Source organism: Gobio gobio (genome assembly GCF_949357685.1).
Source record: "Gobio gobio genome assembly, chromosome: 4".
NCBI lineage: Eukaryota > Metazoa > Chordata > Actinopteri > Cypriniformes > Gobionidae > Gobio > Gobio gobio.
In genome coordinates, this window is record NC_137100.1 from 31,051,890 (window position 1) to 31,067,801 (window position 15,912).

The following is a 15,912-nucleotide window of genomic DNA, read 5'->3' on the forward strand; positions in this document are numbered from 1 at the left end:
AAGATTACATACACAGTCAGCATAAAAAGCATAAAGCTCACCCTGTTTTATATCTCATTTTAAACGATTAATCTGTGCATGTTTAATTTTTTACTTTTTTTAACCTCATAATGTTTAATCAAAATGCCATTACTTACTCCAGTGAAATGACAGACTTCTGTCTGGTGATGTATGCAGGACTCCAATCATTTATCCCACTTAAATCCCACATCTGCATGCTTGCATTAACCTCCGTGCAACGCCTACATCTCAAAATTCAGTTAACAACCAATGCATAGAAGCAAGTCTCCACCCTAGAATTCTTTTTTGATAATCTGTTATACTCGGATGTGTCACAGTACAGAAGAAAATATCTAATGCTTCTTGTTTCATTGCAACTTTAACAGTGTTATTAAATCATTAGTGTGTTTGAAAAATAACTTTGTGTGAGAGTCAGATAATATGCAAAGGTAATCTAAATGTTAGATTAATAATTAAAAATTTGCATGCACAATTAAATGGTACACTTTTAAAATAATCTCAAATATCAGCCAGACCTGTAGATTTTGCTGTGAAATTAGGCTAACTCAATCTATGAATATTCTGTTTATTATATCCAATTTAAAACATAGACATAACAAAAAGGTCTACACAAGAAATTTTATGAAAACAGTAACTAAACCAAGAACTCATATTTATGGGAATATTATATATTATGTTCACTTTGGGAGGGGGTTGTAGAACAGAAACCTCAAGCCTGTAGAGTCCCTGCATGGGATGAATGTCAATGTTGTCCCTCAGCTTGGCCACAGAAGGCATGAGGTCTGGGCCTCCGCCAGACTGTTCTCTCTCAGTCTCTTTTTGTTTCTCTGCGTCTGGTTCACTCCCTCTTTCTCCGCCTATGACATCTCAGCAGCGCCACTGGCCAAAAGGGGACACTGCCACATAGTCAGCTGAGCTCTGGTTTTGAAGTGAGACACACGGCAGGCAGACTACATAAATGGCAAAAAGTCCAGATAATGAAAAGTCAAGAAGAATGAAAAATGATAGTGAGATACCACAGAAGACCCAATGAAGAGTTCACAGAGAAGAGATTAGTTGCTTTCAAGGGAAAATAAGGACTGACATTAACTCTCAAACTAGCAAATAATGTGGTACATAACCAAAACAACACAATTTCAAGGCTACAAAATGGGCAGACAGGTGTATTAAAACATGCATTGGGAGGAACCGATAAAACACCATAATCAGCATATTGTCACAGATATGTTTAGTTTCATTTTTCATTTTCGGTTTGGTTCTGTTCTGTTTCTGTTTGCCTGTGTTCCAGATCCTTGTTTGTTTCTATGGTTTCTGATTATGTTACACACCTGTCTATAGTTCTGTTGATTTAGCCTGTATATTAATATATTAATAAAATACATTAGTTTCCTCAGTGCCATTCTCCTTGGTTTCTGTTTATTTAAAGTTTGTTCATTCATTTGTTCTCTTTCTCTCTCTGGTGGATTATCTACTCATGCAAACTTTGCAGAATACAAGACCTAAAATAGTTTTTTTCTCAGCCAAATACAACTATGGACATAATTGCTGTTGCTGGAGCATGGAGATCGCTCACTTGAGGACCACACAAGGGACTTTTTAGATCTGGTGCGCCTCACCCACAATCCAGACCGCTTGCTCTCCGTATTTTTCCACAACAGCCTCAGCAAGTGGCCCAAGGCACGTAAAAGTGTCTGTGAAATGTCCTAGGGGTGATTTTGCAGCATTTGTGGAGTGGGTGCTGGTGAACAACGGATCGGCGTTCACCGTTTGCCCCACTGAGAACGACATGACAAACCCTAGTCTGGACCCAGAGCACAGCCAGCCTCCTCTCACACCCTGCATGGAGCATAAGCCAGGATCCACCACAGACACAGGGCCCGAGCCTGCCGCGATGCCAGCATGCCAATCATTGCCCCAGAGCCTGAGCCCAATGGAAAGTCTGACCAGGTGCGTGAGCCGGCAACATCACCCCTTCCCAGTAGGTATGCTTGTGGCGTACGAGGGGATGGATTGGAGCCCTGGCCATACTCCTGCTGCTGAGAGTGAACTTTTGCTCCCCCATGGCTCCTTGCCCCCTCTGCTCCACCTGAGACCATGCTCCTTACGGCTTCACCAGGCTCCCTCATCCCTCCGGCTTCACCTTGTTCAGTCGTCACTCTGCCTGAGCCATAGACTTCTGGGCCTTCAGCTACACCTTGTCCCTCTACCCCTTTGTCTCCATCAGCCTCCGCCTTCCCTCTGGCTTCACCTTGGTCCTCAGTCTCACTGGCTCCATCCTCCAGAACCCCGGCTTCACCTCGGCCACTCGTCACCACGGCTCCACCTTGGCCTCCAGGCCCTATGGCTTCGCCCAGTTTCTGTGTCTCCTCGGCTCCGCCTGGATCTCCAATTCTCCTGGCTCCGCTACTGGTGGTTGGATCTCTGACTTCACCCTGGCTCCTCCCATCTCCCATCGGTTGCATCATGGGTAGTGCTGGGCGGTATACCGGTTCATACCGAATACCAGTATTTATTTTTGTTATGATATGAATTTTGATGATACCGCAATACCGGTATATGTCGCTTAAACAACGTTCGGAATGCGGCACAGCGCGTCATTGATTGAGAGGGGACCCATTTAACTGTTGCACTGTACTAGTGAGAGCAGTCAGAGAGCACAGCTGAGATGGCATTACAGCCTATGGCTGAATCCGAAATCGCCCCCTATACCCTCATTCACTATTCCCTAAGTTATCACTTTATTTGAAGGAGTGAATGAAAACGAGTGAGTGAAGTCGGACAACCGTTGTGTGTACATCGGCTGTACACTTTGTTGTGAACTTCAGTTGTTTCTTGAAGTATGGAGACCAGGAGACGTCGGATCAAACAGAAGTTATTCTTTTAATGAGAACTCTCTGTGCTGCAGGTCATCCGAAAACAGTCTGATTTTAACAGTACAAAATAAGGCAATTTATCTATATGTTAGGGGGAGTGGTTATACAGCATAGGAGGAGACATTCAAACAAAAGGAATGCATATGTTGTGTAGGTAAAGGACACACCCTACATAACTGTGTCCCTCGTCCAGATTCAATCAGCATAACAGTGCCATTCAACTGCATAGATGGTAATCCAATCACTCAGGCAGTATTGCTCTAAACTTGTCATGCTAAATAGTCAGGAAATTGTATAGAGACAAAATACTTAATGTCTCAACCACTTACACAGCCTGAAATAATCTCCTTAGAATTTCCTCAAGTTTACTTCAAAATGTAAAACCCAAATATAGATAATGTTTTCAGTATTCTATTACATTTGAACCTAGTAGATATAACAATGTATAAATTTGTAATTCAACAACTTTTTATCGCGGTGAGATGTGGGATAGAATGAGTGCACTCAATAACGTCCACTATGGTTTTGGACACCACTAAAAAGTGCTGTCCCCTCCAAATAATGCCCTATTTGAGGTTATAGGGGGCAATTTCGGATTCAGCCCTTGATTACCGTGCAGAATTCAAACTAAACACGGTGAACAAGTACCAGAAGCGTGTATGTGCACATATTTCATCACGTCTTCTTCAAATTAAATGTGCACTGATTAGGCTACACTGATACAACCATACATCTGATCACGACCGTGATGACACGATGGATTATTCTGCTATACAAAAGACAATGAATGATGTAAATTAATAAATAAACTGACAATTCAAAGAAGAATGGGCAAAAAAGTAACTGCTTTATTCTTTCTGTGGGTTAAACTGATGTGTGTCATTTGTTCAGAGAGTGCTCTTAAATGTAGTGCAAATATCCGCGTAATCCCTCGTTTTGGCAGTTTGTTGTTATATTGGGTTAGATTTTTAAAATGCTTAAGGTGCCCTCAACTCTGTTTTTTTTCTCTCTCCGTGGTCATATTTTAATATTCATGTGCCTGTAATGAGTGTGTTGCAGGTCTGTGTTTTATCGGTTGTCTCTCCATAGCATCATTTTGTGGGGCTTTGCAAACCTGTATTAGTGTGGGATTTTTCTACAATATTCACTCATCAGTAAACACAGGGTAAAACAGGGTATTCTAGTCAATCTACTGCCGTATTTCCTCTCTCAATCAGTAGAAAATGTGGTTAACACCCAGTCATGCATAAGGGAAAAAAAATACTGTCATATACCGTGAAACCGATATAATTTAGAAAATTACTGTGATATACATTTTTGGTCATACCGCCCAGCACTAATCATGGGCCTTCGTCCTGACTGTATTCTGGATCAGCTATCTCTTCCATCCAGCACCTCTTCCCTGGCTTCTCCCTCCATCTTCTCTGCCGTGATGTTGCCATCTGCTATCTTCAACTCCTAGTCCTCCTCTAGAACCACCCTCCCTTCTCTGCTCAACTTTAGGGCGCGAGGACGTGCCTTCTAGGAGGTGTGGGGTGGGGGTGTTATGACACAGATATGTTTAGTTTAATATTGTTTTGGTTCCATTCTTTTTTGTTCCTGATCCTTGTTTGTTTCCATGGTTTCTGATTATGTTACGCACCTTTCTATAGTTAAATACATAGCCTCCTTTTGTGTTTAAGCACCTAGTTCTCTTCAATGCTTTGCTCTTGCATTAATGTAGTATTCCTATGTGTAGTGTTATATGATTCCTGTCTCTCTCTCTCTCTGGTGGATTATCTACATACGCAAACGTTACATGTATCAGTGGCTCTCTGACGCACATTGTGTTCATTTTTTAATCAGCCCCCTTCAGATCTCCTTGTGCCATTGAGTAATCGCCCATATTTTGATGAGCGCCTGGGTAACTTACTGATATTTCCAGTGATTGAGTAGCATTCAGATTGAGATTCAGAGCTGAAATGCTGCTAGAGATAACTCTGTATCTCAGACAGCTGGTACCATCAGTTCCTTCCAAATGGCATCAATCCCAGTGACACCCGTAATTATGTCTCTGAATCGTTTCTCATTCCTCTAAGAATAAAGGATTTCGTAAATTATTCTGCACTGCACTATTCATTCCCATTTTAGAATGCTTTTGTTTTGAATGACAGCTGCATTTGTGATGAGCTGCATTTGCCTGCTGTAAACTGTAATCAGTTAATTATATGGAGCAGTATTTTAAAAAGGTTAAATGACAGGGGCTCGTCCTGCACTACAGAAAGGACACTTAATTAGTGGTTGCATGTATGAGTGAAGAACCTGCTTTTTCAGCTCTTTTCAAAAGGATAAACCTAGCCAAGAAATCTATGGTATTTTTTTCAAGATTCATGGTCAAAACATTTTTGTAACATTATAAATGTCTTTACTGTCACTTTTGATCAATTGAATTCATCTTTTCAGAATAAAAGTATTACTTTATTCAACCGAGCCCAAAGTCTATATTTGTACATATATTTAAATATATGCACATATATTTTTCTTTTCCTAAAACAAAATTATGATTATTTACTTTATTACTTTACAGCCCTAATATTTTTATATCAAATCTGGTTGGTAATTACAGGCCTATAGCCATAAAAAGCATAACTATATAAGTCTTTATGTTTATATATTGTCTCCTCATAAACGTTTGAGGTAATTCCAGTGTAAATGTTAATGGGAATCTGTGTCACAGCAGTTAATCTATTTTACAAATCTGTTTAATTATAAAGCATTAAATAATTTCTCTTTTGAAATCTTTTAATTCTCACAATATTTCGTTCTGTGTTTTAGATTAAAATCTCTCTTTTTATCTGCTTTTTTTCAGCTGCAGCGAGCCCAGAGAAAACAGACGAGTTCCTCCTAGCCAGGTTCAAAGGTAATGGAGTTCGCTACAAAGCCAAATTGATTGGTGTAGATGATGTCCCTGAAGCAAGAGGAGATAAAATGAGCCAAGACTCCATGATGAAACTGAAGGTCAGTGAAAGGTCAAGCATGTTTGCTTTTTAGTACAGTATATCTTTAGTGACTTCTAGTAGTATAAACGAATGGCAGGACAAGATGGATTTATTTGTATAGACTTTTCACAATGCATCTAACAGGGAACATTCTCACAACGTTCTGGCAATGTCATCTCAAAGATATGAACAAACATTATTCGAGTAAAGTTAACAGAACGTTCGTTCAGTTATCTGGTCTTTAAAATGTTCTCAATTTTAGCACAAAATATATTTATTTTTTTCAAAAAAATTCTATTTTGATGTTTGTCTAACATTTTTTTAACTGTTAAACTGCAAATTGTTTCAGAATGATTTGTGAACATTCAAAAGTAACATCCCCATAATTTTAACATTTTAAAAGTTTTTAAATGTTCAGAGAACATTCAGAGATAATGTTTTTGTAACTTAAAGGGTACCTTAGCAAAACATTTTAGGACATATTTTTGTTAGCTGGGTTTATAGAAAATAGTGCCTTAATATCTCCAGAGAGCAAACTGTATCAAGGAAACATACCCTTAAATTGTTAGACATCTCTGCAAGAAAGAGAATAATTGAGTCAACACAATGTTTTCTAGTATTTTTGACATGAATATTACTGACGTAAAGTCATTCTTTTGGCAGTTTGTTTTGCTTCAATATTTATGATATTTTCCTTCTCAATTTATTTAGTCCAAATGGTTTGATATAGACATTTATTTAGCAGGACACTGACTACGTAAGAAGTCAAAATGTAAACATTTATTTGTCTTTTCTCTCTGCGATCACAGGGCAAGGCAGTGGCAGCTCGCTCTCAGGGCAAACACAAGCAGAGAGTCTGGGTGAACATCTCTCTTGCAGGAATCACTGTTACTGATGAGAAAACAGGGGTTTGTCTCTCTCACTCGCTCTTTTATTTATTCTGACTAGAATAAATTCTTCAACAGATATATAATTTGATACCCAATATACTGTCTTCATTGTTTCTTTGTTTTGATTTCTCCAGGCAACAATACTGGAGCATGCAGTAAATAAGATCTCCTTCATCGCACGGGATGTCACTGACAGCAGAGCGTTTGGCTACGTGTGCGGTGCGGAGGGCCAGCACCAGTTCTTTGCCATTAAAACTGCACAGCAGGTCCAGAGAGATTTTATGGAGCAAAGCTCTTTCCTTCTTCACACACTCATGCCTTAGGCACACACAGACAAACTCGTTCTCTCTTTCTCTGTTACTCATTTCCCAGTAGTGCGTTTTTCTACAGGCATACCCACAAAAACACATTCCTCCCTGCTCACAAACATTCACTCATAAACCTGCAGGAAAAATGCCTTTTAACACATGGCTTGTGTTTCCACTCAGGCAGAGCCTCTTGTCATTGACCTGAAGGATCTTTTCCAGTTAATCTTCAATATGAGGAAAAAAGAAGTTGAGGGTTCAAAGAAGGTGCGAGATCTCTCAAAAATATTTTTAGATGAATCTAGACTGTGTATGAGGCAGTGAGAAACTTTCAAATGTAACTCTTTACAAATTCAAGAAATTACTGTACCATTCGAAGTTTGGGTTGGGTTTTAAGTAAAAAAAATGTATTCAACAATGATGCAGTAAATTTATCACCAGTGACAGTAAAACATTTATAACGTTACAGAACATTACTAATTCAAATAAATGCTGTTCTTTTGAACTGTCTATTCATCAAAGAATCCTGAAAAACAAATATATCAGTTTTCACCAAAATATTAAACAGCAACAGTTTTCAACATTGATAATAATAATAAATCTTTTTGAGCAGCAAATCAGCATATTAGAATAATTTCTGAGGGATCATGTGACATTGAAGACTGGAGTAATGATGCAGATAATTCAGTTTTGGCATCACTGGAATAAATGGCATTTTAAAAAATCGTACCAACCCCAAACTTTTGAAAGGCAGTCAAACACATATTGTTTTTTTTGTCACATTTTGTCTATTTTTATTTCTAATCATATCTTGTTTTCTTTTCAGGATGAAAATAATAAAGTGGTGGAGGTACGTAATGAGACATTAAATTAAACATCTGTTAAATGTTCATATCATACAATATATATTTTACCGGTGGAACTTGTATCGCAATTTCTGTCAATCTTACCTCCACAGAATGGCAGTGAAGGCTCACACAATGACAGAAAAGTGAGTATGATTTACATTCACCAAATGGTCCTGATATTGTTTCACACCAGTGAAAGACTTTTGTTAGTGGCCTCCAACCTGAAGGCTCCCAGATGCCAGTTGAGTTGTGTCTCTCTGGCCCAGTTCCTAAAGCCCCCTGCTGGGTTGTCTTCATGTTGTTGTTCACCATTTGCACACTGCACCTAAACTAGTCTCCTCAGGGGGTGAAAGCTAATGAAGTTAGCAGACAGGAAATAACTGAGATGCATCACATAGCAGCTCTGGACATTCTCCCACCAATCCTTTCACTCACAGTCTTTTGGAAGAAAAAACACAATTCTCCTCATTCTCTTCACTGCTCATTTCCTCCCATTCATCTGCCCTCAGTATGAATGGCTCTTCTCTTAGGTGTTTTGGTTACTCTGACTCTGTTTGGTGTCCATAATCTGGTCTGAATCTTGTTTTTCTTTTTCAACTCTGTTGTAGGGCGTTGAACAGCTGGACTTGTTTGGAGACATGTCGACCCCACCTGACTTAAACTCTCCCTCGGTAAGACTGTTGGGCAAGAATGAGTCACACATATTGATGTATAAATATACACATTCAGACTGAATGTGAGACTTTTTCACTCCAATTTTCCTTATTAATGGTTTGTATCAACTGTGACACTACATTATTAACACAAGAAAGCTAGACTTACATTATTAATGTTATTTAAATGGAATTCTATTATACACCGCTCATTTAACCAGACCAAAGCAACATTATACAAATGAGACATTACGCCGTTTGAAAGAAACCAGTGGCATTTAGACAAGTCTCATATCCTGCTATAGTCCTTGTTTAGTTTCTGGTGCTTGATTGACCTCAAATGAAGAAAATGCCGTCATGGGGAGTAGAAGGCCTGGGCTCTGGCCAACAAAAATAACAAGCACTAAAAACTCAACAAGGCTCAGTTGTTTGAAGATACTGCCCTGTAGAGGAGCTTCACAGCCATATGAGGCAGCCTTTTCTCAGTATTATGAATTCTAAGGCCTTTGAAAGTGTTAAATAGGTTACATGTAAAATAGATGAGTTTCAACAAAAATAATTAATCTTCCATTACCCGGTCATCTTCTGCTTTGCTGTTGACTTTTTATAAGTGGTATTGATGCACAGTTTGTTCTGTTCTTCTAATTAAACATTGCAATGACTGTGAGAGAACAAGTTCAGGTAATGTGTGCATATACCGTGAAGTTTATCCATTCATTTTAGCCATCCATTTTTCAGCCAGTGTTTTGTTGTCGAAAGCATGGTATATTGGAGGAAAACACTTAAGTAGGGTTGCCAACTTTAGTAGAGTATAAGGGACACCAATGCACCGATGAAATGCACAAGAAACCAGGGGCGTTTCTTCCAAGGAGGCAAGGGAGGTAGTGCCTCCTCAAAAAATCTGGATGAGAAAGTAATCGATATTACAAAAATAAAACGATGCAAATATAGCAAAGTTATTAAACGTAATTTCGGGAGGAGTACGCCCATCTAATCTTCCAATTAATACCAAGGTATAAAACCAGCAGCTTACCTCTTCCCGTTGCTAGTTCTTGCAGCGTCCCTCCTCCTCCCCTGCTCATCCTTTTTGTACAATTTTGCCTGTTATAGGGGGGCAATCGGAGCTCGGCGATGTGTCTCTTGTACCTCCTCTGTCCCCATTGACCCGCTAAAGCTTGCGTGAGTTTAGTGGGGGTAATAGAGAATGAATGGGGGAAAGTCATGTGAGAGGAGGCAATGTCTCCATTGCGCAATGATTGGATATGATTGGTTTGTGCGATAAATCCCGCCTCTTGTTTTCGTGCGCGTTCACGGATCGACCTTGAATGAAGATAATGATGGTGTTAATAGGAATGCTAATGAAAAAGTAAACAACTTACTCAGCTACTTAGATATCACAGTTTTCTCACTTCAAAATCAAACTTGAAAGGGCCTGAAAACATGATGACTGTGAGGGGTTTTAGTGTGGAATCAGCTTGGGGAAATTAAAGCTACATTTTCGTGTCTGTGAACAGTGTGTAGGCTACAAGATTGATCACTGCTAAATAAGTTGACTATTAAAAAGAAATACTATATATTGTTTAAATTGTTACTGGAATATATGTAAAAATGCGTAAAATTACTAACTTGATGAAATGTATAGGCTACTTGATTTGGTCTCTCTTTTTTATGTAATGATTATTTAACCAGGAAAAATAAGTATAATAGGGACATAAACTTACATTTGAGATATATAAAAAATGTGAGGACTTTGCCTCCTCATTGTACAACACCACCGCACACCACTGCAAAAATCTGACAGAAATTGATTGATTATTTAGCTGCCCTCCCTTCTTCCTTGATTCTTCACCCACTGTCAAATGTAGTGTCTGTGTAGCCAATATCAATATCAGGGCTCTCAATTCACAACTCTCTATGTTTCACATTTGTCTTTTGCTATTTGTTTTCTATTATACTCTGTATACTCTGTTTCTATTATATTTTTTGCAGACATATAAAATGTATTACAACAGTTACAAAACAGACAAAGAGAAGAAGAAGCAACATGTCAGCTAATCGAGGGAGACACACACACACACTCGACGCACAGACAGACTCGTGTCAGTTCTCTTTTGCTCTTGAACAAACAATAACAACAACACAGAGAATTTTGAGTATTCTCATATTAGGAGTCTTAAATTAGTTAAATAACGTCTTAAATTAACTTAAAGAGTTGTGAGGAAATGAGATGCGCGGGACAGCGCATGAGATCCGCGGCTGTTCTTAAAGTGACAGGAGCACTGATGATGCCTGTCATTAATGCTCATCAAAGAACAACGGGAACAGAGAAAATTGTCGCTTTAATGATGATTAATCTATATTTCATTTATTATTTATGCAGTTAAGAAAGGTGTTTGATAACTATTACATATCTGTATATGTCTAACAGGGAAAAATAACATTTATTATAATGGGGTTATGTAAAGATTCTTTATATTAAAGTTTTCTCAGCTGTTTATTCAAGTGCATTTTTTGTTAACAGACTGAGAGTCCATTGCTTCTTTTTTTGTTGTTGTTGTTTTACATTTACGTTTTGTTCATTTATTGTGGATATTTCAAATGCTTTCCGTTTTCAGTGTTAAATAGTCTTTAGAAATAAAAGTTTATTGATCTTTGAAAAGGTGTACCTGCATTATTATGCCACTATCATTATTTTAGATGAAAATGGTCTCAGAACAACAATATTATCGTTTATCGCAATAATTTCTTGGCCAATTTATCGTCCAGCAAAATTTGTTATCGTGACAGGACTAATAATAATCAGAAATGTTTATTGAGCATCTAATCAGCATATTAGAAAGATTTCTGAAGGATCTGGAGTAATGGCTGCTGAAAATCAGTTCTTTTTCATTTTATGTAATAATATTTACTGTTTTACGGTATTTTGATTAAATAAATGCAGCCTTGTTGAGACATTTTTCCTCCTCAAATCTTTTGAACGATTGTGTAATATTGATTAAAATACAAAAAAATATTGTTCTGAAAGGAAATCTGTATATGTCTAACAGGGAAAAATAACATTTATTATAATGGGGTTATGTAAAGATTCTTTATATTAAAGTTTTCTCAGCTGTTTATTCAAGTGCATTTTTTGTTAACAGACTGAGAGTCCATTGCTTCTTTTTTTGTTGTTGTTGTTTTACATTTACGTTTTGTTCATTTATTGTGGATATTTCAAATGCTTTCCGTTTTCAGTGTTAAATAGTCTTTAGAAATAAAAGTTTATTGATCTTTGAAAAGGTGTACCTGCATTATTATGCCACTATCATTATTTTAGATGAAAATGGTCTCAGAACAACAATATTATCGTTTATCGCAATAATTTCTTGGCCAATTTATCGTCCAGCAAAATGTGTTATCGTGACAGGACTAATAATAATCAGAAATGTTTATTGAGCATCTAATCAGCATATTAGAAAGATTTCTGAAGGATCTGGAGTAATGGCTGCTGAAAATCAGTTCTTTTTCATTTTATGTAATAATATTTACTGTTTTACGGTATTTTGATTAAATAAATGCAGCCTTGTTGAGACATTTTTCCTCCTCAAATCTTTTGAACGATTGTGTAATATTGATTAAAATACAAAAAAATATTGTTCTGAAAGAACACTAAGGACAGAAAAAACAGACACTTCCCTTACAGACAGAACAATCGTGAATTATATGAGACGGTTGGCAACCCTACACTTATGTCATGAATGCCCATGTTTGCTTTTCTGATTGATTAAACTTCACAGCATCTATCTATGGAACAAGTTTATTGTTCTTCATGCATGACTTCATCTATACTCCCCTCAAAAATGCATTAATGTATTTTTGACATCAGCTTATCATTTATTCTTCTCTTTCTGTTTCTCTCCCAATCCTCTAAATCTTCCTTTAGGAGAGTGAGGACATCCTGTTGATGGATCTGTCCACTGAGATAGACAGCAATCAGAACTGCGTTAAAGGAAATCCCTTCACCTCGTCTTCTGTCCCCAGAGCCCCGTCCAGCCTCTCGCCTGAGAACCCCTTCTCTTCTCAGCTCAACTTCTTCCCCACCCCTATCCATGACCCGTTCAGTGATGACCCATTTTCAAAAAGCGACGACCAATCAATCAGGGACGACCCTGCCACAGAAAACCACAGCCCTAATAACTTGTTCAATGGTGGCCCTAAGAATGGTGACTCTGACTACTTGGGCCAGCAGTTCGACCAACTCTCCAACAGGACAGTCATCCAGGCTCTCAGTAATGGCCACTGGCCTTTAGATGGCAGAGCTGCAGAAGCCACTAGCTGGACTCAGAATACTGTCCCAGTTCAAGAGCAGAACGGACATGGGAAAGTGACTCCTAATCCGTTTGTGGGAGATTCGGAGAAGATGCAGCCGGTGCAGAATGGAGTGAAGCATGAGAATGGAGGCATTGGTGAGCCACCTGTCAATCAAACCAAGGATTCGGTTATTATAAGCCCCCCACCACTCAATATGAAAGCCGGGAGGGGCAGGAGGAGTGTAAAGGTGAGGTTACAATAATAACTGTATTCTTTTAATGCTTTTTAAATTGATAATTAAATGGCCACTTTCACATTCTTCTTTTCTTCGTACTGCCTTCTTATTTATATATAATACCACTTCATGATCTAGTAATGTTGTTTACCTCAATTTTTAATGCTTCAGTTGTACTTGTAAGGTAAGGATTTATTTGCTAACGTCTTTCCCATCACATTAGGCATGTGTGTGTGTGTGTGTGTGTGTGTGTGTGTGTGTGTGTGTGTGTGTGTGTGTGTGTGTGTGTGTGTGTGTGTGTGTGTGTGTGTGTGTGTGTGTGTGTGTGTGTGTGTGTGTGTGTGTGTGTGTGTGTGTGTGTGTGTGTGTGTGTGTGTGTGTGTGTATACTTTTTTTAAAAAGTCTCTTATGTTCATCAAGGCTGCATATATTTGATCAAAAAAACAGTAATATTGTGAAATATTATTACAAATTAAAATAACTGTTTCTATTTTCATATATTATTTTAAAATGTAATGTATTCCTGTGATGGCAAGATTTTAAGCATCATTACTCCAGATCCTTCAAAAAAATCCTTATAATATGATGATTTGCTGCTCAAGAAACATTTCTTATTAAGCAGCAACTTTTTTCAACATTGATGATAAAACTTTTTTTGTGGAAACCATGATACTTTTCCCTGATTCTTTGATGAATAGAAAGTTCAAAAGAACAGCATTTATAAAAAATAAAATAAAAATCTTTGGTAACATTACAAATGTCTTTATTGTCACTTTTGATCAATTTAATGTTTCCTTCTTGAATAAAAGTATTATTTTATTTTTTTTAAAAACATAAAAATAAAAAATCTTACTGACCCCAAACTCAAACACTAGTGTGTGTATATACTGTATACGTTTTCTAAGGTTCATTTTTTAGTGGTATAAATAATATTTCTTTACATTGCAATTTATTATGCTTGTTTAATCCCTTTTTTAACCAGGTTGGAATCTGTTTTATGATTTTTTTTTTAAATCTCTTTTATAGTCCCCTTCAAATGAAAAACTTGGGATGGATTTATTTGTTTCACCAAACCAATCAGAATCACCACCTCCTCAACCTGAGAACTGTCCTGTCAACTCAGTCAGTCTGTTCAGCAGGAGCCCTTCCTCCACTGACACACTCACAGTTCTTGGTAAGACACTCAAGACAATAAATAATAAATAACTTGACATTTGTGAGTTTGCAATAAAATGCTTTTTCAAAATGTCAGTGATTCTTATTCAAATGAAAGTTTGAGTGTTCTTCTGTTTATATATTCCTGTAGCTCAAACTTTAGAGCACGGTGCTAGCAATGCCGAAGGTCATGGGTTTGATTCCCAGGGAATGCATGAACTGATAAAATGTGCATCATGAATGCAGTGCAGGTCCCTTCGGATGAAAGTTGACGTCTCTGTCCAAAATGAGCTATTGGCTAGTGCAAAATGCACAGAAAATGTAAGGTTAATCAGTGTCAAGCAAACAATGGAACGGTGTCCTGGGGGTAGTGCAGTTCCAATCTCAAAACTTTTATGTGATGTTACCTTTTATACAGTATATTATTGAATTATGTTTCATTTACACTACCATTGAAAAGTTTCGGGTTGTAAGAATGTTTTTGATGTTTTGAAGTTTCTTATGCTCACCAAGGTTGAATTTATTTGATCAAAAATACCATAAAATAATATTTTATAAAATATTATTACAATTTAAAAGCACTGTTTTCCTTTGGAGTAAATTTTAGTGTAATGTATTCCTGTGATGACAAAGCTGAATTTTTAGCAGCCATTATTCCAGTCTTCAGTATCACATGATCCTTTCTTATTATTATCAATGTTGAAAACAGCTATTATGCTAAATATTTTTTTGTGGAAACCGTAATGCATTTTTTCTGGATTCTTTTATTCTTTTGAAGTTTAAAAGAACAGCATTTATTTGAAATAAAATCTTTTGTAACATTACAAATGTATTAACTGTCACGTCATCAATTTAATGCATCCTTAAAAGTATTAATGTCTTTCAAACATTTGAAGGATAATGTACAGTAGAATAATATTCACAAAAGGGTCAGCTGATAAGAATACTATTCTGTTTACCATAGTAATTACAAATTTAAATTTAAAAATGTCTCTTTGTGTCCAAAGGATTGCATTTAAATTTTGGCTTAAGAAGAACATTGAATAAGTGCAGCTTTTTAATATTTAACCTTCTTTTTATCAACTCTATATCTTCTATAAAGAAGGGTTGTCTCTACAAGCTCCACCTGCAGTTTCCACTCCTGGAGCGGCTCCGTGGAATCAGCCCCTCTCTTCCATCTTCCCCAGCACCAACAGTGCCTCTCAGCCCTTCACTCAAGCACCTATCTTCTCCACTCCTCCTGGGCCTGCCTGGGGAACTACCGCTGGAAGTTTTGGAACCTCGACCGCAACCCAACAGCTTCCATCATGGACCACCACCCCAGTCTCCAATGGATCCTGGACCCCTCATACACCCCTGGGGAACCCCTTTCAGACCAGCATATTTCCACCCAGTCTTGTGCCCGATGGACAGCCGAGCTCCAGTCCCCCTCCACTGGTTCCACCCCGGGCAGTAGCCACCAAAGAAGCTCCAAAGGTGGACAGTAATGCTTTTGTTGACCTGGATCCTCTAGGAGAAAAGGAGAAGAGAGATATCAAGGACATGTTTAAGGATTTCCAGATAGCTAAGCCACCAAACGTGCCAGCAAGGAAAGGTGAGCAGATATTGCTGTATTTGTGTTTAAAATCTCACCCGTTTTAACAATTATATCAGAATTTCATTAA

General features: G+C 37.8%; 1 protein-coding gene across 4 annotated transcripts in view; it reads left to right on the forward strand.

The window, feature by feature from the left end:
• LOC307125302 (disabled homolog 2) overlaps nt 1-15,912 on the forward strand; it is a 37,337-nt gene that overhangs the window by 18,647 nt on the left and 2,778 nt on the right. For 2 of the 4 annotated variants that reach the window (XM_079815080.1, XM_079815081.1), the window contains exons 3-12: nt 5,743-5,891; nt 6,682-6,780; nt 6,897-7,028; nt 7,251-7,334; nt 7,894-7,917; nt 8,026-8,058; nt 8,524-8,586; nt 12,491-13,105; nt 14,120-14,267; nt 15,351-15,842. In XM_079815080.1, coding sequence (XP_079671206.1) covers nt 5,743-5,891; nt 6,682-6,780; nt 6,897-7,028; nt 7,251-7,334; nt 7,894-7,917; nt 8,026-8,058; nt 8,524-8,586; nt 12,491-13,105; nt 14,120-14,267; nt 15,351-15,842 — 1,839 coding nt within the window. The remainder of the gene's footprint in view (nt 1-5,742; nt 5,892-6,681; nt 6,781-6,896; nt 7,029-7,250; nt 7,335-7,893; nt 7,918-8,025; nt 8,059-8,523; nt 8,587-12,490; nt 13,106-14,119; nt 14,268-15,350; nt 15,843-15,912) is intronic. The other 2 variants (XM_079815082.1, XM_079815083.1) reach the window with 1 other exon arrangement.